This window comes from Anolis carolinensis, chromosome 1 (assembly GCF_035594765.1).
Source record: "Anolis carolinensis isolate JA03-04 chromosome 1, rAnoCar3.1.pri, whole genome shotgun sequence".
NCBI classification, from domain to species: Eukaryota; Metazoa; Chordata; class Lepidosauria; order Squamata; family Dactyloidae; genus Anolis; species Anolis carolinensis.
Window position 1 is genome coordinate 312,246,341 of NC_085841.1, and position 26,141 is coordinate 312,272,481.

Consider the following 26,141-nt stretch of genomic DNA (forward strand, 5'->3'; position numbering starts at 1 on the left):
TTATTTACAGATGTATTAAAAATCAAATATCCAGTCTTGGTCAATGAAAGTATGCCCACTATAGGCGTGTTATCTCTTTATTACAAAGTCTTCCTCTATAAAAATCATGGTCTTGCACTGTTATTTGTAACAGCATATACATAATTTTCAAGACTACCTTTGAAACAATATAAATTGAATTGTTTTTGCATTTCTAAAAACATTAAAACTGAGTATTCAAGTGACAAATGAAAAGCCTGACTCTATGGGGGAAAGGTAGTAAAAAGAAAATGATTCATTATGAAAAGCATTAGAAACAAAACTATTATTCACTGTGCATTATTAGGTTACAATGTACACAATCCTTCAAAATACATAATGACTTGTTAAAAGCGAATCTCTTTGCAGGACTCCTGGTAAATATTTTCAAGTTTGCAGATCAGTAAAGCAAATTATATCCACAAGGCAGTGAAGAATATAGAGATACATTTTTTTGTAAAGTCTGTAGCATACTGACAGTTTAACTGTAATTAAGAAAGGGAATTAGCTGCTTAAACTATCTTGTGGAGAAATATACAGCATCATTTTAATACACTAAAACAATGCAATGTGACACTTGTGTCAGAATTTCAGTTAGATTTTTAAAAAGTAGTTTTGTTTCCAAATCCTAAGGCACTGAATAGATACTGTGAAGCAGTGGAAACTCACAAGTAAAATTTAAATGCAAGACAAGAAAATGTCTCTAACAGTGGAAGACTAAAACATTTTAATCATTTTTTTCTCTTTCTTTTTTTTCCTGTATGATTTTTAATATGATGAAGCCAGTAAGCTTGCATGATTTATTTTATGCCTTGGAGTTGGCTCAAAATAGACATAACTGCTTTGTGGATTTTGTATTTTGCTGTTCATTCTCTTCAGTATCTCTTGCTTTATAGAATTATGAAGTCAGAGATTATAAAGGTGGAGGGTAGAGCTACACACACACAGTGATACTGGTTGTAATTTTAGGTAAAAACTATATGGGCTAAAAATCCTGTTAGTGCCTTGCATATTTTGAATGAATGAAATACAGTGTATCATATCTCTCAATCTCATTTGGCTACATTATGTAGGTGACTAAAAGAAAATCAACAAAATCCCTTTGAAAGTATTTATCACATGTAATTTCATCTAAATATAGACAACTTACATGCAGATGGAACGAGTGGGGCTTTCACGAACAATATGGAAGTGATTGACAGTTTCTGTATTTAAAAATTCAGTACCTTTCTCAGTCCTAGGTACAGGAAATAGACATTTCTAATACGACTGAGCTAATACAAGGGGCGAGAAGCTTAACATTTTCTGCTAAATAACAAAAATTGAGATCTACATTCTTCATACAACTTAGGAACATTCTTAATATAATTAAATGAAATGAAGTAATTTTCAGACGTCATGTAACAGTGATTGACCAGATCACTAGGATGTTTTCAACCATTTCTTTTTGTAATATCATACACACACACACACACACACACACACACACACACACACACACACTTTTTTTCATTAATTGAAGGTTTCAGTACTTTACATATTTACAAGAAAATTCTATACAAAAATATAAATTGTTTTATAGTATGAAATTCCCTTAACATTTATCAGCTTATAAGTGAAGAGGTTACCTTCAAACTATTTAATTAACACACATTATACCAAAGCAAAATATATCTCATCAAATGCCTTATTTTGAGCTTCTGAATTCATAATATGGAAATAATTATGCATACAAATAATTTACATTCCTGAATATTTTTGAAATGCTAAAACGTGTTTAAAATTATTTTTATAGGATACTTCATGTGACTGTGTCAGACAAAAGGAAGGAGAGCTAAGACATATTCGCTATCATTCAAAAATCTCTCTGGATATGAGCTAAGCAATTGTTTTATCACTAGAATTGTTTCTGGCATGCTAAAAGGCAATTAACTCTGCTCCGTTTCTTCTTCCAAAACATGTTAAAATATTTTTCACAAGAGTGCTACAAATTTGCAGCCAAACTGGGCATCCCTGTAATTTTTTAGCTAGTGTCTTGATTTCTTTTGTCATTCTATGCCCAAGTCAAACATCCATCCAGCTTTCTAAATAGCATGCACACATGCTATAATATATGCACATGTAAAGATGGATGCTGGAGTACATCACATGCTCAATAATCTAGACTGATTGCGAAAGGCCCTAATAAATATAAAACAAATTAACAGAAAGCATGGAAAGGGATGCTACAACACTATTTTGATTTTTTGGCTGCAGGGGTTAACATGAGCACTGCTTTAGGATCCAGGTTTGGACCACTAATTGGTTCTGTGGTTTTCATCTCTTTTGCTGCAACAGGTGCCAACAAAGGCATCATCTTGGTATTGTGTCCTTCAGAATCTAATGAAAAGGTAACAGTTTTTAAGCCAAGTGGTGCCAATTTGGGCATGGGCCTCCATGCCATGTCTGTGGTGGAAGCTTCTAGGTTAGTTTTCATCTGCAGAATGGGAGGTGACACACTTCTTGTCCTTGTCATGGAGTTCACATTTTTCCTACTTCCATCTCTATTTACTGTTCTTAGGTCAGTATGTGAGTTCTTTACTTCAGATCCCAACATGATCAAAGTGTCAGACTGAACCGGAGCCTCTCCTGAGTTCCTATTACCTTCAGGTAGATCATCATCACTCAAGTGAAGCAAGAGAGGAGTTATGGAACCAGAACTCTCTCGGCCTACAGAAGGGTCTTTAAAGCTCCTACCCACTGCACCAAATTGAAAAGAAGAAGCACCTGCAGTCGCTGATTCCTGACGACTTTCCATATCTTTTAGAGAAAAGCCAGAACTTAAGGAATTTGGAAGCTCAGACATGTCTGAGATATCGTCATTCAACTGCTGATTGAGAAATGCAATTTCATTGAGAAGTGAAGTGAGAGTTTCATCTGTATCATCATTCTCTACATCTATCAAGTCATTTGCATCCAGGGCTGGTTCATGTATCGCAGAAGCTACTTTCTGCAGTTCTGTTTCTAATCCAGAATTCCTGGGTACCTGAAGCTTTTGGAATATGGAATTATTTGACATCTGACAATCATTTCCCTTCCCTGTCAGTTTTACTCTTTTCTTAATCCCAGAAAACTGTTCAACATTGACTTCTGTTGTAAACGATGCAGAGGATCCCTTTAAACTAGAGACACTGACTATCTGAGGAAAACAACTTTTTCTCCCAAGAAAATCTTGTGCTGTTCCAGTGGCATTTTGTACCTTTCTAGAAGAAGCTTGATGTTGATCCTGTGATACTGCTTGAAAGGAAGGTTCTGATTCCTGAGAATCAGCCTGCAGCATAACAGAGGAATTCTTATTTATATCTGGATTTAAACTTGTATCTTCTTTGGTAGCAAGGGACGTCACATTTACTATCCTGGGCATCATGAAAGAATCTTCATTTTCTGGAAACCCAAAAGAAGAAGACCTATTAGAATAATGGTGACAAGGGTCTGCTTTTTCCAATTAGTATTACTGCAGCAGATTTAGAGCAAAAGGTAATGGAAGATAATTAGCTCTGGTACCCATATTAATTGGAAATAGAAATGACCACATGTGGAATTTTGTTCAAGCAAAGTGAGCACTCTACATCTCAGCCATGGACCCTTGAAAGCTATATACTATACCTTAAAGAGGACCATTTCACTATGAAACTTAGCAAAGAAAACAAACAGTCCTTAAGCATTATTTTAACTGTTGGCGAAGCTGACACCATCAGTGCCATTGATACTAGTAAAAAATAAAAAATATGGAAGTGCTATGAAGGAATGTTTTTGAGCCTCCTGGTCTGCTCAGGCAAGCCACTTCCCAAAAGTGAATCCAAAGCTTTGGGGCTATATCACAGAAATGTGGTTTAGTGGAAGCATTGTGCCTAAACAGTCAAATTAAATCTAACCTGGTCTTTAAAAAATCCTAAATAAATGTAAAATGTACCTGATGGAAGCTCTGGAGCTTTTTGGACAATTGCAGTGGCAGTGTGACTGGCCACAGAAGACAGTGCAATAGGAAGTGTAGCAGCAGGGAAGATGCCTTTCACTTGCACTGGTACTGTTGAGCTTGGCAATTGAATCATCACAGAAGCAACACCTTAACGAAGGGGAAATAACCAATGAAGTATGGGTTGCTTACCTGTAACCATGTTTCTTCGAGTGGTCACCTGTCAAATCCACACATATGGGTTTCCTTGCGCCTGCGCAAACAGTTCGGAATTCTCTAGAAGCTCTCAAAGATACATTTTTGGCGGAGGCCCCGCCCCATCTCCCCTCGTTAGTATATATAGCCAGTGGGCGTGGCCGACGCCCCAGTTCCTAGCCGCGAGAGGCAGCTCAAAACTGAGGCATGACGTGCTGCGGGGAGGAAGGGCGGGAATGTGTGGATTTGACAGGTGACCACTCGAAGAAACATGGTTACAGGTAAGCAACCCATACTTCTACGTGGTCCCTGTCAAATGCACACATATGGGTGACTAGCAAGCTACCAACCTGGTTAGGTGGGCGTCATGCCAGGCACAATGACAACACGGCTCTTCCGAAGGCAGCGTCACGTCTGGAGAAGACGTCCAGCTTGTAATGCGAGACGAACGTCATGGGTGTCGCCCAGGTCGCTGCTCGGCATATATCTTCCAGGGGAACACCCCTCATAAAAGCGTGGGTCGTCGACACTGCCCTGGTGGAGTGTCCCTTCACCATAGCCGGAGGATCCCGACGAGCAAGCTGGTAAGCTAGTCTGATTGTTGCTACAATCCAACCGGACAGGCATTGAGGGGTCACTGGTAGGCCCAGAGCATCCTTCCTGTATTTTACAAAAAGACGTGGTGATTTCCGATGGCTGCGAGTCCTATCGATATAAAAGGCGAGGGCCCTCCTCGCATCCAAGGCATGGAGAGAAGACTCCAGTGGTGTAGTTGGATTGGGGAAAAAGGCAGGAAGGATGACGTCTTGTGATAGGTGAAAGGTAGTCACTACCTTGGGAAGGAACGCAATATCAGATCGGAGGACTACCTTATCCTTGTGGAATCGTAGGTAAGGATGGTCGACCCGTAGGGCACACAGTTCACTCGCCCGCCTCGCTGAGGTGATCGCAACCAGAAAGGCCGTTTTCCACGTCAGGTGTTGGAGATCAATAGTGGCCATGGGTTCGAAGGGCGCCTTCGATAATTGAGATAATACCAACTCTAAACTCCAAGCTGGGGCAGGTGGCCGGGTAGGTGGGTGAAGATTATTGTGCCCCTTGAGAAAGAGACGAATCATGGGATCCGCGAAACAAGACGGTTGCCCAGCCTTCCTACGGTACCACGAAATTGCCGCCAGGTAACACTTAATAGAAGAGAGTGTCAGGCCCTTCTCCGATAGTGAGAGGAGGAAGTCTAGCAGTAACGCGGTAGGGGCCGAAACAGGCTCGGAACCGGCTCGTTTCGCGAAGTTGGAAAAACATTGCCACTTGTAGGCGTAGGACTTTTTCGTGGAGTCCTTGTGGGCTGCAGCGATGATCGCTCTTACAGGTTCTGATATGGCTGGGACGGACGAATTCTCCAGGCTGTCAGACGGAGCGATTCCGCGTCTGGGTGTCGGACAAGGCCGTCCTGTGTGGTAAGTATGTCCGGCGTGTACTGGAGGTGCCGGAACTCGCCCTTCGACATTTGGAGGAGGGGCCCGAACCATGGCTGTCGTGGCCACCAGGGTGTCAGCAATATACAGTTGGTCCTGTCGTCTAGTATTTTGGACAGAGTGCGAGGAATGAGTGGGATCGGAGGGAAGGCATATAGAAGGCCGGGGTTCCAGGTGTACAGGAACGCATCCCCCAGGCACCCCCTTTCCAGGTTCTTGGGGGAGCGAGCACAGAACAGGGTGCACTGAGCGTTGTTCGAAGTGGCGAATAGATCCACTGTTGGGTGGCCCCAGCGAGCGAAAATTGGTGAGAGTGTCTGGGGTCTCACCTTCCATTCGTGGCAGGAATTTGGGGTCCGACTCAAGGAGTCTGCTAGATCGTTCTCCTCCCCTGGGAGGTAAACGGCCAGCAAATGGATGTTGCGGCGAAGGCACCAGTGCCAAATCTGTAGAGACAGATTGATGAGCCTCCGTGAGTGAGTCCCTCCTTGCTTGTTGATGTAAAACTGTGTGGTCGTGTTGTCCGTTAGCACCCGGACCACCTGACCCCGAAGAGATGGCTCGAAGGCCCGGAGCGCCTTGAGAACAGCCAGCATTTCCAGGTAGTTGATGTGATGTTTTTTCTCTGTTGCAGACCACGACCCCTGGATCCTGAGGGTGCCGAGATGGGCGCCCCATCCCAGCAATGAGGAGTCCGTTGTGAGAGACAGTGACGGAGTCGGAGGTCGAAAGGGCATTCCCCTTTGGATGTTGGACCTGGACATCCACCAATGCAGGGAGCTGAGGACCGGATTGGGGATGAACAAGGTCGAGTCTTGACTGTCGCGAAGGGGGTCGAAGACTGACAGAAACCAGCCCTGGAGGGGGCGCATGTGTAGCCTTGCGTACGGAGTCACGGCAGTTGTTGAGGCCATGTGGCCGAGTACAGTCTGGATAAGGCGCGCGCTCACGCCGCGAGGTGTGAGAGCCTTGAGAACGATTGACCTTAGCGTCGCGGAGCGATCGTCTGGAAGAAAGGCCCTTCCGCTGACGGAGTCGATAAGGGCGCCAATAAAAAGAATGGACTGGGAAGGCCGCAAACAGGACTTTTCTCGATTGATGACCAGGCCGAGGTCCTGCAGAAGAGACAACGTGAAGTGAATATTATCCAGTAACGCTGCCCTAGACTGCGCAACGAGAAGCCAGTCGTCTATATAAGGGTAAATGACTATGCCCTGTTGTCTGAGATATGCAGCTACAACCGCTACGCACTTGGTAAACACCCTGGGTGCGGTCGAGAGGCCAAAAGGAAGAACGTTAAAACAGTAACACAAACGGCCAACTTTAAAACTAAGGAAGCGACGGTGAGAACGTCTAATTCCTATGTGGAAGTAGGCGTCCTTTAGGTCCACAGTGGCGAACCAAGCCCCCTTCCGTATCAGTGAGAGAATGATGGGGAGCGTAACCATCCTGAATTTCCGGGGTTTGATGTAGAAATTCAATGCCCGCAGGTCTAGGATGGGCCGAAGGCCCCCACCCCTTTTTTCAACCAAAAAGTACTTTGAGAAGAAACACTCATGGAGAAGGTCATCCCTCAAGCGCTGAACCGCACCCTTCGCCAGGAGAGAGCGGAGGGGAGGAGGGTGTCGTTCGGACCTGACCTGTCGGTGGCAAGGTCTCAAACTCGATCAGGTAACCCCTACGAACGATGTCTAACACCCATCTGTCTGAGGTAATTTTAGCCCATGCGTTTATAAATGGAGCTAGGCGATCCCTAAAAAAGGGCTGTTGAGTGGTTGGAACCGAGGGTGGCTCCGGAGGTGTGGCACTGTGGACCCGGTAGACGTCATCGGTTAACAACTGGGGAGAACAGGGGTTTCCCAACGGGGAACTTGGTAGTATCATAGCACGGTGACGGCTAAACGCGCCGCCTGGGCACATAGGTTTGCCTAGCCCTACCCTGTGGGCGACGTCGTGATGACGAAGTTGATCTCCTAGCAGGGGTCGGCTGAGTAGGGATGCGAGGCCTCGATCCCAGAGGAGCAGAACTAGTGCGTCCGCGGTGGAACGGTAAGTACGAGGGCCAACGTTGACGAGGGTAGGTAGCCGATTGGGATGGTAAGCCAAATCTGTGTGCCGTTTGGCGCATTTGGTGTGTGCGCTCGAGGTTGGAGTCCGTATTGGGGTTGAAGAGACCGGACTCATCTAACGGTAGATCTTCAATTGCTGTGCGTGCCGTGGAGGATAGCCCAGAAGAGCGAAGCCATGCGTGGCGACGGAGGGCGACAGCATTAGCGAAGAGTTTACCCGCTGAATCCGCCATATGCTTGGCGAGTTCCTTCTGTAGGTCTGCAAGCTGGCAAGCTTCTTGCTTGAAAGCCTTCGCTAAACGCAGTTCCTCCACAGGTAGGTGTTCCAGAAGGGGGGTAATTTTACTCCACAAATAATTCTGATAGGCTCCCATGTAAGCCCCATAGTGGGCCATACGAGCAAAAAGACCAGCAGAAGTGTAAGTTTTGCGGCCCATGGCATCTAACTTCTTTCCCTCTCTGTCCCCTGGAGTCGCTTGGGATCTTTGAGCTGGGCGCGACTGGGAGACGTCAACTACTATCGAGTTTGGCTTAAGTTGTTTCCCCAACCACTCTGCTGATGCGAGGTCGATGCGGTAAAGACTATCAGCCTTCCTGGAGATTGCTGGTATCGAAGAGGGGGCCAGGTCGGGTGACCTCAAAAGGCGAAGGAGATACGGCAGAAGTGGTAATGGCGTTGCAGTAGGGCCCTGCTGTTGCTCCCGTGGAAAAACTGGATCATCCACAACTGTAGGGTCTTGACGGGTAGGTAGATTAAGCGCCTTAGCGAGGCGCGAAATCAATGAGGAGAAACTTCTTAGTTCCTCTGGGGAATCGCAGTCCATCTCGGGCACCCCCATGGTAAGCTGTGGGTCAGCTGGTTCAATCACCGAACTAGCATCAGAGTTAATAGCCTCCTCCGGAACCCCCGATCCCTGCGATGGTTGAGGGGCGGGGGCTGGCTGAGTGGGTATTGGCTGGGCCGGTAAGGCTACCGGCATTCCTGGGGTTGAAGTATGGTGGCCCGTGGATCGAGACGTCGAACCCGAGGCGGGTGGCGCGGGGGCGGCCGGAGGGGCGGCTGAGGCCTGATCAGCATCAGCTGGCAGGCGTGGGACGTCCCTGGCGGCATTACGTCGGCGCCTGTGGCGGCGCGAGAAGAAACGAAAATAATCCCGTGTATAAATTGGGTCATGGAAATAATAAGGGGAGGGAGATCTTGAATCGCGTGAAAAACTCCTCCGGGACGAGCCACGGGACCGGGAGCCATGCCTGTCTTCCTCCGATTCGGAGCTCCATGAGGCTGAGGACGAGGGAGAGCGGTACCGCCTCGAGGAAGAACGGCCCCGACGCCGAGAAGTCTCCTCCTGTCCCAACGGGCCTGGGATCGCATCCAGGGGAGCAGCTGGAGCCAGCAAAACCGAGCGCTCGGTCCCCGCGTCCTCCCTATCCAAGGTTGGAGTAGGGGGCGTGGCCACCAGGCCTGCCTCCGCGCTCGCCCGATCTCCTCCCGAAGAGGGGAGGGGTGCGCTTAGCGCGGGCTCCAAATGCGGAAGGGAGGGGCTATTTCCCTCGGGCTGCAAGGGTAAGAGTGGAAGACCCTGCAGTAAGGCCTGATCGGTGAGGAGCGCGTAATCATCCGGCACAGCGGATACGAGGGACGACGAGGAGGACGTTGCAACGGCAGTCACTTCAGTGTCGCGTTTCGCGCTCTTTTTAACTGCCTTTCCCCCTTGGGGAGCTTTGATCTTTTTAAGTTTTGGCTTCTTCATCGGCGGAGGTTGAGACCCAGAAGGCCCGTCCAAGGGCACATTCCCAGGTAAGGAGGGGGCCGGTGCGGCCATGCGTCCTGCTGGTGGGAGCTGGCCCGGGGGCTCTGAGGAGGCCCTTTTCTGGGGTTGGGGCGGTAGCAGGGCCTGTTCATATAGGAGGGCCTTGAGGCGAGTTTCGCGGTTCTTCCGGACCTGTGGGGTGAAGGCCTGGCAAATAGCACAAGATCGGGCCGCATGGCCCTCCCCCAAACAAAGGAGGCACATTGAGTGTCCATCCGTATCAGGAAGCTTCCCCGCGCACTGAGTGCACTTCTTAAAAAGGGCAGCCATATCAACGACAGGGAAGAAAACTGGCCTGATTGAAGGCTAATTCCGTCCGTTGATCGAAAATGGAGAAACGGCGCGCGGTGGGATAGTCAGAAGTCCGGAGTCAAAACCAAAGGAATCTATAGCTAAATAGTGTACAGAGTCGAGCTAGAGAACTAGAGAGCTGTCTAACGCGGCGGAAAAAAGGAACTGGGGCGTCGGCCACGCCCACTGGCTATATATACTAACGAGGGGAGATGGGGCGGGGCCTCCGCCAAAAATGTATCTTTGAGAGCTTCTAGAGAATTCCGAACTGTTTGCGCAGGCGCAAGGAAACCCATATGTGTGCATTTGACAGGGACCACGTAGAAGAATGTTTAAATACACTGTGAAGGAATTTAAAATTATTTAGGGAAGTTCTATGGTAAACGTTAACATATAATCAAATGAATATAACTGTTTATCTATTCTAGTGACATAACACCATACATTTTAGTTTAACAGGTATAATCAATATGCTTATACATAATGTTTTTTTCCATTTTTAAACCAACTGTCTACTCTTCTACAGACAGCATTACATTTTTGCTATTTTAGATAAACAGTCTTGCTTATCCAACCTTCGCTCATCCAACGTTCTGTATTATCCAATGCAGTCTGCCTCCTGCCCAGATCCACAGCTATCTCTCTAGGCAGCAACATGCAGCAGGCCAACATGCCCAACAATAACACAAGTACAGTCATGCTCCCAAACAAGTGGCAGACTTGTTGTAAAACATGATGTTTTGGTGCTTAATTTGTAAAATTGTAACGTAATTTGATGTTTAATATGCTTTTCCTTAATTCCTCCTTATTATCCAACATTTTCGCTTATCCAACATTTATATTGGATAAGCGAGGGTCTACTGTACTTTAAATGCAATGATTAAAAATCAGAATTGCAAGAAAACATATGGCACTACATGGGATTATTGATTTGACTACTTAATTTTTAAAATCATTTTTGAACATACCTTGCTGTGTTGTTCCATTAGTGCTATCAATTTCCGACTTGGGTTTGGTTTGAAGGGGGAAGGAAGCAAACTGTCCGGACACTAGGGGATTTTTTAAGGCAAGGACCTGGCCATTTGCAGTCATTACTAGACTTGCATTTGTTAAAGTCATGTGAGAAGATGTGTCTCCTGCAAAGAAGCCAAAGCAAAGGAGTGCAGAGATATTTATCTACAGGAAAAAGACACACACATGCACATATATATCTCAATCAGGATTTACAGGATTTTATATTAATTATGATAATAGAAAGGGTTGTGGTCCAACTTACATGTCTGAACGCATCTCCTCTTATGAGCCAACTAGAGTCTTAAGATCAGCTGGAGAGGCACTGCTATTGATCTCACCCCAACTGTTTAATTGGTTTTAATTGATGGGATGTGTTTTATTATTATGCTTTAAGTGACACTGAATCTTGCCAGCATTGTAAGCTGCCTTGAGTCCCCCATGGGATGAGAAACATGGGGTATAAAATAAATACTATTCTCCAAATGATATTTCCTTTCTGACTAGTAAATTGCTTTACATCTTTGATTGTATCTTCTGTAACAAAACAAATAAGCATGGAAATGCAATGTTTCTAACACCCCTTTAGATTTTTCCTTGTAAAAACTGAATAGCCCACCTGTGACATAACTTCCTTTCCTGGAAAGAATCAGTGGTTTCGTACGCCTGGTAGAAACAATCACTGATTTCATGTCTTTAACTGAAGAAGAGGAATTCTCTTCCACAGAAGGTTTGGCAGTTTCAGTAGTTTCACAAACTGCTGTAGGCTTTTCTTGCTTATGTTGCTTTGTTTTTTGTTCTTCTACAGCTTTCTGTTTGGCATAAATGTATTCCAGCTTCTTCAAGACTACTTCCTGGGTCTTGCCTAGTGAGGAAAAATAGGAATATTTCCCTTTATACAGTATTCAAAAACATGAATGATAAAAGTGAATGAATGACACAGACAGGCTAAAATTGTACAGATTTTCCCTCTAACCCAGAAAATACCATACAGTATATTACAAAGATGACAGCACTTTTTTATACTATCTTTATTATGTTTTTGTGGCCTAATTTCATGTCTAATAATATTTCATATATTTGAAATCTAACCCTTGTACTTAGATCAGAGCTCCCTTATTGCTGACCACTTGAAACTATCTGCATTCAATCCTTAGCATTTAGGTTTTAGCCATCCTTTCTTTTAGATGTCAACTCACCTGAAAGTGTAGAAACTTTACGAATCAAGGTCTCTTGCTTGCGCATCAATAGGTCTTTCTGACCTTTCAGTTTATCTGCCTGATCTGTTAGTCCCTGGATTTCATCAAAGGCCTGAAAAAGACCAAGACCTGTTATTATATTCCATTGATCTAGTGGAATGTGTCCAAATATCTTTAGCTGACAGTAAATGAGTAATGTCTCTGTGTGCCTAAATTATTTTGTTCTGTCAATATAGATTTTCACAGCTCTTCTGACATCCAACGAATGACATCTTTTTCAAATGACTGCATTAGGTTTGGACAACATGCTAGTTGTTCAAGGGACAATGTATCTTTATGAAACCTGCACAGGTTAGGATTCACTGTCAACAACGACATTTTTGACTCTCACCTTGCTAAGAAATGACCACTAGATGACACCTTAAAAGTAATTAATCTTAGTGAGATGTTCTGTGGCAACTCAAATGGAGGCCTTGTTGTTAAACAGTTCAGTAGTAAAGTCAGATCCCATGAAGGGAATTTGTGACTGGTTAGTAGTACCCATAAAGTTGCTTCTCTTCAAAAATGTTGAACAAGAGGACTTGCTGTTGCAGGCCTCTCTCTTATTGACAATACAAAAGACAAAGTTGCTACCAATCTGCTCAATGTGTAACCATTTATCCACTCTGCAAAAAAGCTAAGACACTACTTATCTGCATTTATACATTAATACTGGATTTGATTCACACCACTTTTGGAAGGCTCTCAAAGTGGTTTCATATATACATTGTGTCAACTGGTGCTCAGAAGCCACCAATGTATTAATAACCAGTTCTGTGTATTCTTGATTCACTGACACTCAACCTCCATGCAGTTAATATTAACCACCATAGGTCTGGGTAATTTATTGGATGATGAGTTAACAGATCTCACTGATATAGTCAAGAAGCACATGCCATGACCTGTGGAGCCTATGCAAGGCAATTCATACTATTCTGACTTCTGATTTTCATTAGGAAAGACTTTCCTTCGTTTTGTGAAGAAAAGACATATAGTAGACCCTTCAGCCAATCCAACACTAATGCAAAATGCCCCTCTACAGTTGTGCTTCCCTCTACTAGCAAATATATTCTTAATTTGAAATTCTACTCAGATGTTAAAAGATTCACAACAAAATAGCCATATGTGGTCTTTAAGTTGTTAAACACTTCAGTTTTGGCTCAAATAATAAGCTGTCAAATTTAGTCCCTCAAAGAGATATACTGCTGTTGAAAAATTCAACTATTTCTTGGCCCATGACAATATTTTAAACAACTCTTTTAGCACTTGTTAGAAGGCCCACTCTCTCATTTCCAGCAACCAGACTTGAGATAGAGGTGGGACTGAGAGAAGGGCCTCTCCTGAAGATCTCAGGTTCCGGGTAGGTTCATACAAGGGTATATGGTCAGCCAAATAACCTGGAACTGAACCATCTAGGGCTGTAAAGATCATAACCAGCACTTTGAATTGTTCTCGGAAACAGACTGATAGCCAGTGGAGCTACAACAGGAGGGCTGTCCACTCCATGTAGGCAGCCCCAGTGAGCAACCTGCTACAGCTCTTAGACCAGCAGAAGTTTCCAAGCACTCTTCAAAGGAGTCCCACATACAGTGCATTACAGTAATCCAGATGGGATGTAACTAAGGTGTGCAATACCGTGGCCAGATCTGGCTTCTCAAGGAATGAGCGCAGTCGTCACACAAATTTTAATGTGCAAAGGCCCTCCTGGCCACCTTTGACACCTGGGCCTCCAGGTTCAGTGCTGAGTCTAGAAGGACCCCAAAACTGCAGACCTATGTCTTCAGAGGCAGTGTGACCCCATCCAGCACAGGTTGGATCCCCATTCCCTGATCTACCTTACAACTAACCAGGAGTATTGTCATGTCTGGATTAAGTTTCAATTTATTTGCTCTCATCCAATCCATTACTGATGACAGACACTGGTTTTGGGTCAGGACAGCTACCATGGTTGATAGTATCAAAAGCCACTGAGAGAACCAGGAGAACCAACAGGAATACACTCCCCCTGTCTAGCTCACTGCATAGATCATCCACCAAGGTGACCAAAGCTGTCTCTCTTCCATGTCCTGGTCTGAAACCAAATTGAAATGGATCTAGATAATCCGTCTCATCCAGAAATCCCTGGAGTTGGGAAGCTACCATACGCTCCAAGACCTCACTCAGAAAGAGGAGGTTGGACACTGGCTGATCATTGTCCATCATAGAGGGGTTCAAGGATGGCTTTTTAAATATAGGCCTCACAACTGCCTATATAGGCCTCACAATTGATGCTGACTGTACATTCTTGATTTATTTTGCTTGCAAGCCTCAGCACTGCTAACTTGACTAGCCACATCTTCAGCAAATGTACCGTATTTCCTCAAGTCTAATGTGCCATTGAATCTAATGCACACCTCAATTTTCAAAACCCTGAAACAAAAAAAAGTATTTGCTGCCAAATGTATGTGTAGGGGCAAAATGTGCACTCTTTGTAATTTGGTCAAAAAGGTGTGCATTACAGTTGCTGCCTGCTTAGAATTCCTACATTAAAAAACCAAAAATGTTAGAACATCAAAACTTCCAGCAATTGAAAAGAAAACCTTGGGATGCATCTATGCTATAGAATGAATCCAATTTAATTCACTTGGTTCAATGATATAGACTGTAGTTTTACAAGGTCTAGAGCCTTCTCTGCCAAAGAATGCTGATGTATCACCAAACTACAAATCCTAGGATTGCATAGCATTGAGCCATGGCAATTAAATTCAAGATGATGTTCCTCAAATAGGAGCTCTAGGTGCTCCTGAAGTAGCTTCCCCTTTTACTTTATGTCAGCATGAAGATTACCGTATTACTCTAATCTAATGTGCACCCTAATTTTGGAAAGGTAATTTAGGCAAAAAAGCTGAGTCCCTATTCAGACTAATCACTATTCCGACTTTGACCATCTTCCCCGTATTACTTGATTATCACAACGGGCACCCCAGCTGTAAAAACTGGCATCTGTTGTGAATTGTACTTCGTGTTGTGGAGCAAATGGACATACCCTGCTCTAACCTGCCTTGTTTGATCCACCAAAGCAAAGCTCTTTTTACTAATTTTGGTAACATTAGGGTCATGTCTTTTCATTGGTCTCATGAAAATGTGTATTGACCTCATGTGAAATCTCACTTATGGAATTCCACTGAATTGTTGAAACTAAATTTCCTAGTACTCTGGCCAGACGTCCTCAATCTGCTACCATCTCTTTCCATCACTTTTTCCTGCTTCTTTTATTATTATTTTTTGCTTACTCTCTTTTGAAAGAAAAAACACAGGCCTTCTGTGTGTTTATTTCTTTTTTAAACAAATAATTATAACAAATAATTATAACACATATTTATTGCGAGCTGTAAGCTTTAAAAATGCATCTCCACCCTTGTCCTAAATAGAGAAGGGACTCATTCTAAAATTATTTTTGCAGTGACATGAATATGCATAAACTAAAATGAAGAAAAGTGTTTTCTTCAGAGTGACCGTTTTTATTAAAAATACAACCTCTGTAGGTTTAAAATACAAATAGATCAACTGATGGACTAAAACTAATACACCTGAACTAAATTTCTCTAACCAGGTGACTGCCTTCCTTAGCATATTATTTATAAGCATTACAACATTTTTAATCCATTACTCCATATATAACTGTCTGACAACAATCTTTCAGACAGAAATAAACTCTGAAATACTGACTTGTTTGAGAAGGAAGCATTTGGAAACTTTGGGGAAAGACTGTAATCCCAAAGTTTCCTTCAAAGTTTCAAAAAGCCCCCTCATTTCCTTCCGACGGCGACGTTCATTTGCTGTGTGTGTTTGGCGGTAGGAAGCAAAGACTTTTTCTGTATTCTTTGGCTTTTTGTTTGAGGACTCAGACAGCTGCAAATAAAGAGAAAAAAATTGTGAATACTTAAAATGAATTACGCATCCAAAATAATAATCTGTTTCCAACTGGATAGGTGTCTGAAGCAATTGGTTGAGGAACTATCTGATATTGGAACTGATACATGAAAAATGATGGCACCCTGTAGGAACTAGGGAAACTGCTTACATTTCACAAAAAGGAGAAGGAAGGTACTATCAGATCTAAACACCACATATATGCAATGCCCTAAACAAAGTCATCCAGTCTGCTTGGCAAATGCTTCACAATCCTAGGGCATAAGACAGTCTTAGGTCTGTGTCTAATTTTCAGATCCTGGAAGCTGTCACTAGCACAAAGAAGGGAAAGAAAAGCAGGTATCTGCACTCAAGTTTCTACAACAGCCAACTTTATGGCCCTGTTATTTCACCAGCGCCTGCTGTCTGTGTTACTTGTAGCACATATTGCAAACTGGCTATTAGTAATATAAATGCCAAAGAACTAACTTTGTTTGCCTACTTTCACCATCCATGGTCCACAGTACTGCTTATCACTCATTAAGAAACAAACATGTGGAAGAGAGAGCAAAAACACAGAACAAGATTTATATTTAGGTAACAGCAGTTGTCATATTTTGTTCAGCCATTATTGAGAATGTAAGTATAAATAATACATCTCTGAACTGATAATATAAATTGTAAAGATAACACATGAGTAACTACATATTACCTTATCAACTGAGGCAGTCGTTTGAGCAGAAGAGTCACGAACAGGGTGCCTAGAGAATAAAAAATGAACTGCTTTTGGTATGAGGATTTCGAGCCAGGCTTATTTAAGGATTCTGAGAGTGTTAAATATACAAAATAGGTATTGTGACATTTCTAAAAATGTAGCATTTTTGGGAAATCAAAAAGTAAAATACAGAATTTATCCCAAAGATGACAATCATGAATTAAATACTAAAACACTTTCACAAACTCAGATTTCTATTGTAAACCTTGCTTTTTCTTTTCAAAGTGAAGAATATTTCTCATCATCTCTTTTAAGAATCAATTTAATTGTAAACTAAAATTCTTTAGAACCATTTATATTTTAAAAGTGATGTTTTTCAAAAGAAAAGTCACCTGATTTTTCGCCAAGCTAGAAATATTATAAAAGTAATTTAATCTAATAATCCAAATTTGTTATATATAAATTACTGAGCCAATACGCTTAAAATCAAGTCCAAAACAACATGAACAATCTGCCTGCAGAAAGACACCTCCAAGTGGAAATGTGCTAAGGTGAAATTGTAATTTGAAAAAAACAAAACAAAAAACAACAACATGGAAGTTTACATGAGTTACATATGAAAAGGGAATGATGTAGAAGATATGCTCCTTTCTGGCTGACATCACAGGAACTAGACTAAGATTATTAAGTCTACATTAGGCCAATCCTGGAGATTATTGACTGATCTGAATGATTTCAGAAAAAAAAAGATGGGCTAAATCAAGTTTCAGTAGAACTTTCCTCCCATTTCAATTTCAGACTATTTACTTCTAGTTTGAGGGATGTGAAAAAATTCCCCCCCTCCCATCCCTCCATTCTGTCACCAGAACATCATTATTGGATAACACAAGCTTACAATTGCTTGGACTGTGCAACATGGGCAGCTATAGACTTCAGGCGAGCTATATTAAATTTCTCTTTAAGTTCTTCTACGGTCTCAATGTCCACATTATCTTCAACTCCACTGGATTCACTTTCATCCTGAAACAGAGTAATAAAGTATTGACACTCCTGTACAGGTTGTTTTAGTTTAAAATGTTAATTTTTAAAATCAAGTCAGAAGTAAATCCCTCCCCAGAAACAACTGAAATTTCCCCCAAATGTATGTATAGGCTGTTTTCCTTATCCAGAATCCCAAAATCCAAAATGTTTCAAAATTGCCCAATATAGGAACACCTTTGCTTTATGATAATTCAAGTAGTTTGTTTCATGTACAAAATTATTAAAAATATTGTGTATAAAACTGCCTTCAGGCTATGCATATAAGGTATATATGTAACATAAATGAATTTCATGTTTAGACCTAGATTCTATCTGCAAGATCTCTCATTATTTGTCTGCAAATATTTCAAAATCTGGAAAACTCTGGAATAACGAAAACCTTTGGTTCCAAGTCTTTCAGGCAAGGGATACTCAATCTGTACCAACTACTAAGATTGTGTCAATATTTTCGTAAAGAGAAAATTTTGGTATCAAAATTAATTCATAATTACTGCAAATCTGCCACAGAATCCTTCAGTGATCGCAATTCAGCAAATGGGGTATGTCAACATATTGGTGAGGAATGAAAAGACAAAAGAGTTATCACAACATGAACGGGCCGCTATTGGTAAATGTGAATTGTTCAAACAATTTCAGGTAGTGTTGATGGTAATAACTAATTTCCCAGCTTCTAATGTTTAACATTAAATATTAAATTAATTTTCAAAACTATTGTTGCTGATACTATTATTATTAACTTTATATCCTACATTTTCCCCAATACAGGGGCTCAATATAACCTACACATTAAAACATTCTAAAGATTTTTTTAAAAACAATGAACCATGTAATTTAAAACAATATGGGTTGCTGTGAGTTTTTCGGGCGGTATGGCCAAATTCGAGTAATATTCTCTCCTGATGTTTCACTTCCATCTGTGGCTGGCGCCTTCAGAAGAGATGCCAGCCACAGATGCAGGTGAAATGTCAGGAGAAAATGCTACTGGAACATGGCCATACAGCCCTAAAAATTCACAACCACCCAATGATTCCAGTCATGAAATTCTTTGACAACATATAAAACAATATGGCACTTATAAGCGTTAAAAGCCTTCATTTCTTAGTAGGCTGATAGAAGATCAACAAGGAGGGATCCCTAGGGAGGGTGGTCCAAAGTGTAGGGGCAACCAATGAAAAGGCCCTCTCCTCATGACACAATCAGCCATACCTGTGGAGTTGGTGGGACGGAGGGAAGGGCATCTTCCTATGAATCTGAGCAGGAGAAATGTTCCAAACTTTGGCAGTGGATATGCAGTTGGAAAATTACTACAATACCACAAGCCCAATCCTACTTTTGGGAATCACTGCATTTTCTATGGGCCATGATTGGACTTTGTAACATTTTCAAACCTTTAACATCACATTCTAAAATCTATGCTGACTAGCAACTGAGAAAGTGAGTGAAACTTTCTTGACACTGAAATTTGAGAAAATTTAATGCAATTTTGATTTTTAAAAAAACCTGAGTAATTTCATGCAATTTTAATCAAACTCTTTTTAATATGCGTAATTTCTTAATTTAATACTCTAGATAGTTACCATTGTTTCAACATTCACATCTTCACTCTGATAGTCAGATAGTTCATCAGCCATCTCATCTGCTGAATCATCTGTTTTTTCCTCTTTTTCTGAATCATCTACGGTAATATCAATAATGGGTGAAGAAACCTTTCTGTGATGGCTAGTTGCATTATCATGGGCTTTAACACTATTGACCTTAGGCTTCTCTCTCCATTCTTCTCTTTTCTTCTCCGCTGCCACAGAATTATCCTTTTCTTTCATATTTCTCTGTAGTTGTACTGGACCTTGGGTTTCACACAGAAGTTTAACCTTCTTTGTAGAATTCAAGACAGTCTGACTGCCACACTCAGTCTCAGTCTCAAAACTATGTGAAACTTTGTCTTCGGTATCTTCAGGAGTTTTAACATGCGTGCTTTTAATTGTCACTTCTTTTTCCTCATACTTTTTGTTCCCACAGACATAGGTAGGATCTGATGATACAGCAGCATTCTTTGATAACTTTAGATTGATTTCTGCATATTTGTTCGATCTCTCCAAGATAGCACCATTCTGGTCACATTTAACATATTTAGAACAGGATTCTGGTTGACTGGCTGCCCGCTTATTTTCTTTTGGCTCCACATTTCCTGTAACTTGTGAACATGCCACGTTTTCATTTAGTTTAATAGCATTGAACATATCATTCTTAATTTCAATGTGGGCAACTTGTTTCACATTGGAACTTGGAATGTTCTTCCTTGGAAACTGAAGCAAGGCAAAACTGTTAGATTGAAGAGACAGATTACCTGTACTGTTTGGTTGACCGCTACAGCTATATTTTATTTTAGAATCTGAACTCATCTGAATAGGAATACTTTTTATTCCTGAAGGAGAAATTCTTAGAGACAGAGTTCCAGTGACAGGAACAAATACTGATGAAATGGCAGGTGTTGTTTGGGTAGCTGAAATAGAACATGCAGGTACAGAAGTAGTGGCCTTCACTGTGCAGTTTTTGGTAGATGTTGACAAACTAGAAATGACCTCAGTGTTGCAGAGAACAGGTGTAGCAGAAGATGACACAGCCAACACCACAGGAACATCAGCCACAGAAGGCACACCTAAAGCAGCCATTTTCTCAGTTGCAGCAGACCCAGGCAGAGTAGATGTGTCCTGAGAGGTAGGGAACACAGGTAAAGTTGAAGATCCCTCAGTGGTGGCAGACTTCGGCAAGATGGAATGCGCATCAGCGGTGGGCAGCATGAAAGGAGTATCAGTAGTACTAGGTGCAGACAAAACTGCAAAGCTCTCAGTTGTAGGTTGCTTGGACAGAGCAGAAAGGGCCTCAGTTGGAGAAGATGTAGATACAATGGGAGGTGGTAAAGGTGCATCACTGGTTGAGGGCGCAGACACAACTGAAAGGCCTTCAGCTGTAGATGCAACAAGCATAGGTGAAGAGGATATAGACAATGAGGATGTATCAGAAGTACTGGGCATGGATAAAGCAGTGTCAATGGTAGAAGATGTGGAAACAACAGCAGGGGACAGACATGATGAAGGATCTTCATTGGAAATTGTACTAGGTAATGATGACATGGATGTGTTGGTTGAAGTTCCAGGCAAAACAGAAGTGGTCTCTGTGGTTGTGAATTGAGAAAAAGTGGGAATCGCAGAGAAAACTGGAGCAGTAGTGGTAACTGGAGTCACAGCAGAATCAGAAGAGGAGGGGCACACAGATGTTTCAGGAGGCTTAGCGGGTGTGGGCAACCTGATTCCCACAACAGATCCTGTAAGGAAGTGAAATATTGTTACCGTTTCTTGCACATAATCCCATGTTTTTTGCTCAATTAAGCAACTGTACAGTGTGTTTGAAAAAGAACTCCCTATTCACCATTTAATTAAAATGGTGAATTGGGAGTTCTTTTTCAAACACCCTGTATATTATACATATAATACATAACTCCAGAGCAGGAAAAAAAAACCCCTCAAACTTTAGAGTAAATAAAAAGAAACACTCCTAACAGAAGTAGATACAAAATACAATTTTGCTTTTACTTCTCAAAAATAGCAGTTGTCCCTCTTGAAGTAAATGTGTACAAAAGCTATAAAATAAGTGAAGTGAAAATTGGAAACAGGTCTTCCTAAACAGGTAGCTTCGGAACTGTCAGTAGCTGTAGGAGGATCTGATACTATGGTTTGATAAAATTACAACTTAAAAGTAATAAAGCTACATCTAACCTTGTACTGGAGGTAACAAGAAACTATTCATTCTGTGCCTCATGAAAACTGATTCCTCTCAAACTTTGAATTGGTTGAGACTGGGATTCATTGGGGGCAAATAATTACCCATCCCTAATAATATTTTATTTTTTCAATCCAGCGTTTTTGGATCTTGTGCAGTTACATTCAAGCTGTGGTGCATGGGGATACTAATACAACTATCAACAAAATATTAATAACTTAAAGACAAATATAATAGCAAAGAAACCACGGGCAAAGCAGAAGAGGCTTCAGTAGGTTATAACAGGATGGTAAGAAATAAGCTGAATATGTTGTTCACATCTTTTCTTTACAATAATTTGGAACACATTTTTCCACTATATAATATTACTTATCTTTACTTAGAACCCTTTCCAATCTGGTTTTGGTTAAAAAAAATGCCTTCTGAGCCTCAAGATTGATAGGGAGGCGTGTAATTAAAGTAATTCTCCTTGTTAGTTTTGATACTGTTGGATGTAGTATCCTTTTTGACAGTCTCTTTAAGGTTGGGACTGTGGCCATCTTAATGCAGTTTGTTTATTCTTATTACAGACTACTTAAAGGCATGACGTTGGAAGATTACCAAAGTGTAAGTTATCTGGGATACTCCGTTAAATGTGGTACTCTAGTCACTGAACATCTACATGAAGCTGCTTACTGAGGTTACTGAGCAAAGTGGAATGAGGTGAAATCAGAAAGCTGACATTAAGCAGCTCAATTTCTCTTTCACAAAGTTTAGTGGAAAACAACAACTTAAAACTGAATAGGCAACATTTCTTAAAATATTTATGTACCTGAATTACGGAACATTACAGGTGATAAACTGGGCTGGGATCCTGTAGTTTGAAGTTGATGCAGGGGAACAAGCTGGATAATCTGGCCATTGGGATGTCGGTAGAGATTATTGCCCCCAGGGTTCCTTATAGGCTGCAAAATCATTCTCTTCCCTTGACCAAGCTGCATATTTTGAGGTCGTAAAGTAGGAGAACCTGGATTTACTGGAATCAAAAGTAGCCGTGGTCCCATACGTTTCTCTCCTCCAGGAGAGAAACTTGGAGGGCTCATATCACCTGTAGTATTAATAACAAACACACCTCCTAATCAATTCTTATGCAGCAGCAAGAATTAGATACCATTTTATTTACCCTCCATATATCTGAAATGTCACTGCTCTAGCCTTTAGTCACTAGACACACAATACCAGCATGCTTTTGTTCCAGGAGCTGATGAAACCCTATCTCAACTGCCATTGCTCTGGTCTCCGAGGCCATCATTTGCTGGACTTAATCCCCCCTTCCAAAGCCATCCTCTTTTTCTTATTGCTATTTTAGATTGTAAACCCAAGGGCATGAAATAATCAAATTAACAATTTTAAGCCAACCTGGGATCTTTTGGTCTAATAAATACTTTAAATAAATTAAATTTTGTAGCAATAACAAAAGTATTCTACAAAAATAGCAAGACTATGAGATAAGATGGCTTCTGTCAACATAATGTATGATTCAGTTCCAATATGATTCTGTTCCTCTCATAGCTCCCATAATGCTGTCATTATTTGTAACAGATGGATTCGTAACTCTGTGGAGCAAAATTAGGATGCTCATGTCATAGAGAAGGACAGGTTGCTCACCTGTAACCATGTTTCTTCGAGTGTACTCTGTGAATTCACACTAATGGAGAAGCTGCGCCTGCGCAGGTTCCGACGGAAACTCTTCCAAGCTGAAGTTCAAATTTTTGGCGGTAACCACGCCCCCCTTCCCAAGGGGCATATAAGGCAGCCCCAGGCGCCCGCTCTCCAGTTCCTACGCCGCCAAGGCAACGAGAAAGGGAGAGGTTTGCCAGAGGGGAAGGAAGGGCGGGTTTGTGTGAATTCACAGAGTACACTCGAAGAAACATGGTTACAGGTGAGCAACCTGTCCTTTTTCTTCGTGTACTCTGTGAATGCACACTAATGGAGACTAACACGCTAAGGTCCCGGATGGTGGGACAAGGCAAACTCGACAATCAGTGAATGTCCAAACACATGTTTATTAGGACATAGAAAAAATAACCGTCCCAAGGGACCAGTGCAATAAATTGTCCGAAAGGACCAGTGCAATGCAACATGAGCATCATAGAAGAAGAACATAACATGGAAGGAATTTTTCAATAAACATGATAGAGAAAAATACACAATTGCGTAGTGCATATAAACGCTCTCCCAGGGGGAGAGGGACAAACACATCTTGGTCTTTGGCATATCCGCCAGGGCCAACGAGGCGGTACAAAGCAACAGAGCAACTGCTCAATACAATCATGGGAAGAAAACATATCCCTAGAGGTAGGTATGGGGAAAAAAACCCCGTCCAACTTGAAGGAGAGGTATAGAGAGTCACCTGTGAGTGAATATGAAGAGAAAAAACGTCTGAGAGTCAGGAGAGGCAAGATGAGAGTACTGATCTTGCAAAGGCCGAGTCTTTAAGGGCCTTACTGTCCAGCCTGTAGTGAGAGACAAACGTGAGAGGGTTTGACCAGATAGCCGCTTTACATATGGAGTCAAGCGGAATACCCCTAAGGAAGGCGGTCGACGCCGAGAGGCCCCTAGTCGACCTCGGGCGGATGGAAGGAGGGGGAGGTCGCTTGGCTAGTTCATAGGCCAACTCAATGGCCTGAGCGATCCAGTGGGACAGTCTTTGGGAAGAGATGGGATTACCCAACTTGTCCTGGGCATAGGCGACAAAGAGTCTTTGAGACTTACGAATGTCCTTAGTACGGTCCCTGTAGAAAAGAAGTGCTCTCCGAACGTCGAGAAGGTGCAGTTTTTGCTCGAGAGGAGAGGAGGGGTTAGAGAAGAAAGCTGGTAAGACAATGTCCTGGTTGAGGTGGAAGGCTGACACCACCTTAGGAAGAAAGGTAATGTCCGGGCGAAGAACAGCGCGGTCATGGTGGAAACGAAGATAAGGCTCGTCGACTCTGAGGGCAGCGAGCTCGGATGGCCGCCGTGCCGACGTGATCGCCACCAGAAAGGCCAACTTCCAGGAGAGCAGGCGCAGATCGGTCGAGGCAAGCGGTTCGAAGGGAGCAGAAGACAGTTGAGAAAGTACAAGTTCGAGGCTCCAGCCCGGCGTAGGTGGTAGCGACGGCGGGCAGATGTTATTGTAGCCCCGGAGAAAGGTTTTGATCAGGTGGTGAGAAAAAAGAGATGGCTGGCCGTGGCGCTGAAAGGACCAGGAAAGAGCTGCGAGATAAGCTTTTATAGAGGCAAGAGAAAGTTTCTTCTCGACGAGAGTCATGAGGAAGTCGAGGACCACCGATACCGAGGTCGGGAAGGTGTCGACGTTACGGGATCGAAGGAAGGCATGAAAGCGAGAGAGTTTGTAGGAATAAGCCTTGGTAGTAGACGGCTTATGGGCTGCCCGCAGGACGTCTTGCAGATTCTGCGGAAGAGAGGCTAGGTAAGAATCCTCCATGCAGTGAGATGAAGGGAAGAAAGGTCCGGGTGAAGAATTTTGCCGTCCTCCCGTGAGAGAAGGTGCGGCGAGAGAGGCAGAGGGTGAAACGATCCTCTGGAGAGGCGAAGAAGGGCTGGATACCACGGTTGGCGGGGCCAGGCCGGAGCTATGAGAATCGCCGTGACCGAGATCGAGAGAAGTTTTTCGAGAACTTTCGGTATGAGGGGAATCGGTGGAAAAAGATAAAGCATCTCCGCCGACCAGTCCAGAAGAAAGGCATCCCCTAGGCAGCCGGGGAAAGAGTTCGGGGGGAGCCTCGCTCCGTAGCGGGGTAGCTGAGCGTTGTGGGGAGACGCGAAGAGATCCAGAGTGGGGCGCCCCCAGAGGCGGAACAGACCGTCGAGGACCTCGGGATTGAGCTTCCATTCGTGAGAGGAAGAAGTCATCCTGCTGAGGGCATCCGCTAAGCCGTTTTGGGCGCCCGGTAGGTGGATTGCAGAGATCTGTACGCCGTGGGCTATGCACCAAATCCAGAGACGAGAGGAGAGGAGCATGAGTTTCCTCGAACCCGTACCACCCTGTTTGTTGATGTAGAATACTGCTACTAGATTGTCCGATTGAATGAGGATGGACTTGTGGCGGATGAGGGGGGAGAATGCTTTTAGGGCTTTGAGAATGGCGAGAAGTTCGAGGAAGTTTATGTGGTTGGCCCTCTCTGACGGGGACCAAAGATTTTGAACCGTTAGACCGTTCATGTGGGCTCCCCAAGCGTAGGTGGAGGAGTCTGTGGTTATGGTTAGCGATGGCGGGGCTGGATGGAAAGGAAGGCCCTTGCACACGTTTTGGTGAGACATCCACCATGAGAGAGACTGGCGGACGGGCGACGGTACCGACAGGTATCTGGAGTTGTGGTGGTGGAACGGTTTGAAAGTGTCTATAAACCACCTTTGCAGGGTCCGAAGGCGCAGCCTGGCAAACGGGGTCGTGAGAACCGTGGAGGCCATGTGGCCTAGAAGGACCTGAATGACACGGGCTCTGACCCTCCGGGCAGATCGACAAAGGGCGATATGGTGGCGGAGAGCCAGGAATCTGTCGAACGGAAGTGACACAGTCTCTGCGACGGAGTCGAAGAGGGCCCCGATGAACCGGATTCGAGTTGACGGGGAGAGATTTGACTTCTCGGAATTGAGTTGGAGGCCGAGAGAT

At 43.2% G+C, this 26,141-nt stretch overlaps 1 protein-coding gene across 3 annotated transcripts in view; it reads right to left on the bottom strand.

Annotated features, from left to right (window-relative positions):
- Positions 1 to 1,119: 1,119 nt before the first annotated feature.
- The window catches only part of mga (MAX dimerization protein MGA), a 69,647-nt gene continuing 44,625 nt past the window's right edge, over positions 1,120 to 26,141 (bottom strand). For all 3 annotated transcript variants that reach the window (XM_008104310.3, XM_008104302.3, XM_008104319.3), the window contains exons 16-25: positions 22,299 to 22,574; positions 19,288 to 21,032; positions 17,565 to 17,689; positions 16,667 to 16,715; positions 15,772 to 15,954; positions 12,025 to 12,136; positions 11,445 to 11,690; positions 10,783 to 10,950; positions 3,971 to 4,123; positions 1,120 to 3,441 (exon numbers count right to left, since the gene is read on the bottom strand). In XM_008104310.3, coding sequence (XP_008102517.2) covers positions 2,252 to 3,441; positions 3,971 to 4,123; positions 10,783 to 10,950; positions 11,445 to 11,690; positions 12,025 to 12,136; positions 15,772 to 15,954; positions 16,667 to 16,715; positions 17,565 to 17,689; positions 19,288 to 21,032; positions 22,299 to 22,574 — 4,247 coding nt within the window. In that variant the 3' untranslated portion in view covers positions 1,120 to 2,251. The remainder of the gene's footprint in view (positions 3,442 to 3,970; positions 4,124 to 10,782; positions 10,951 to 11,444; positions 11,691 to 12,024; positions 12,137 to 15,771; positions 15,955 to 16,666; positions 16,716 to 17,564; positions 17,690 to 19,287; positions 21,033 to 22,298; positions 22,575 to 26,141) is intronic.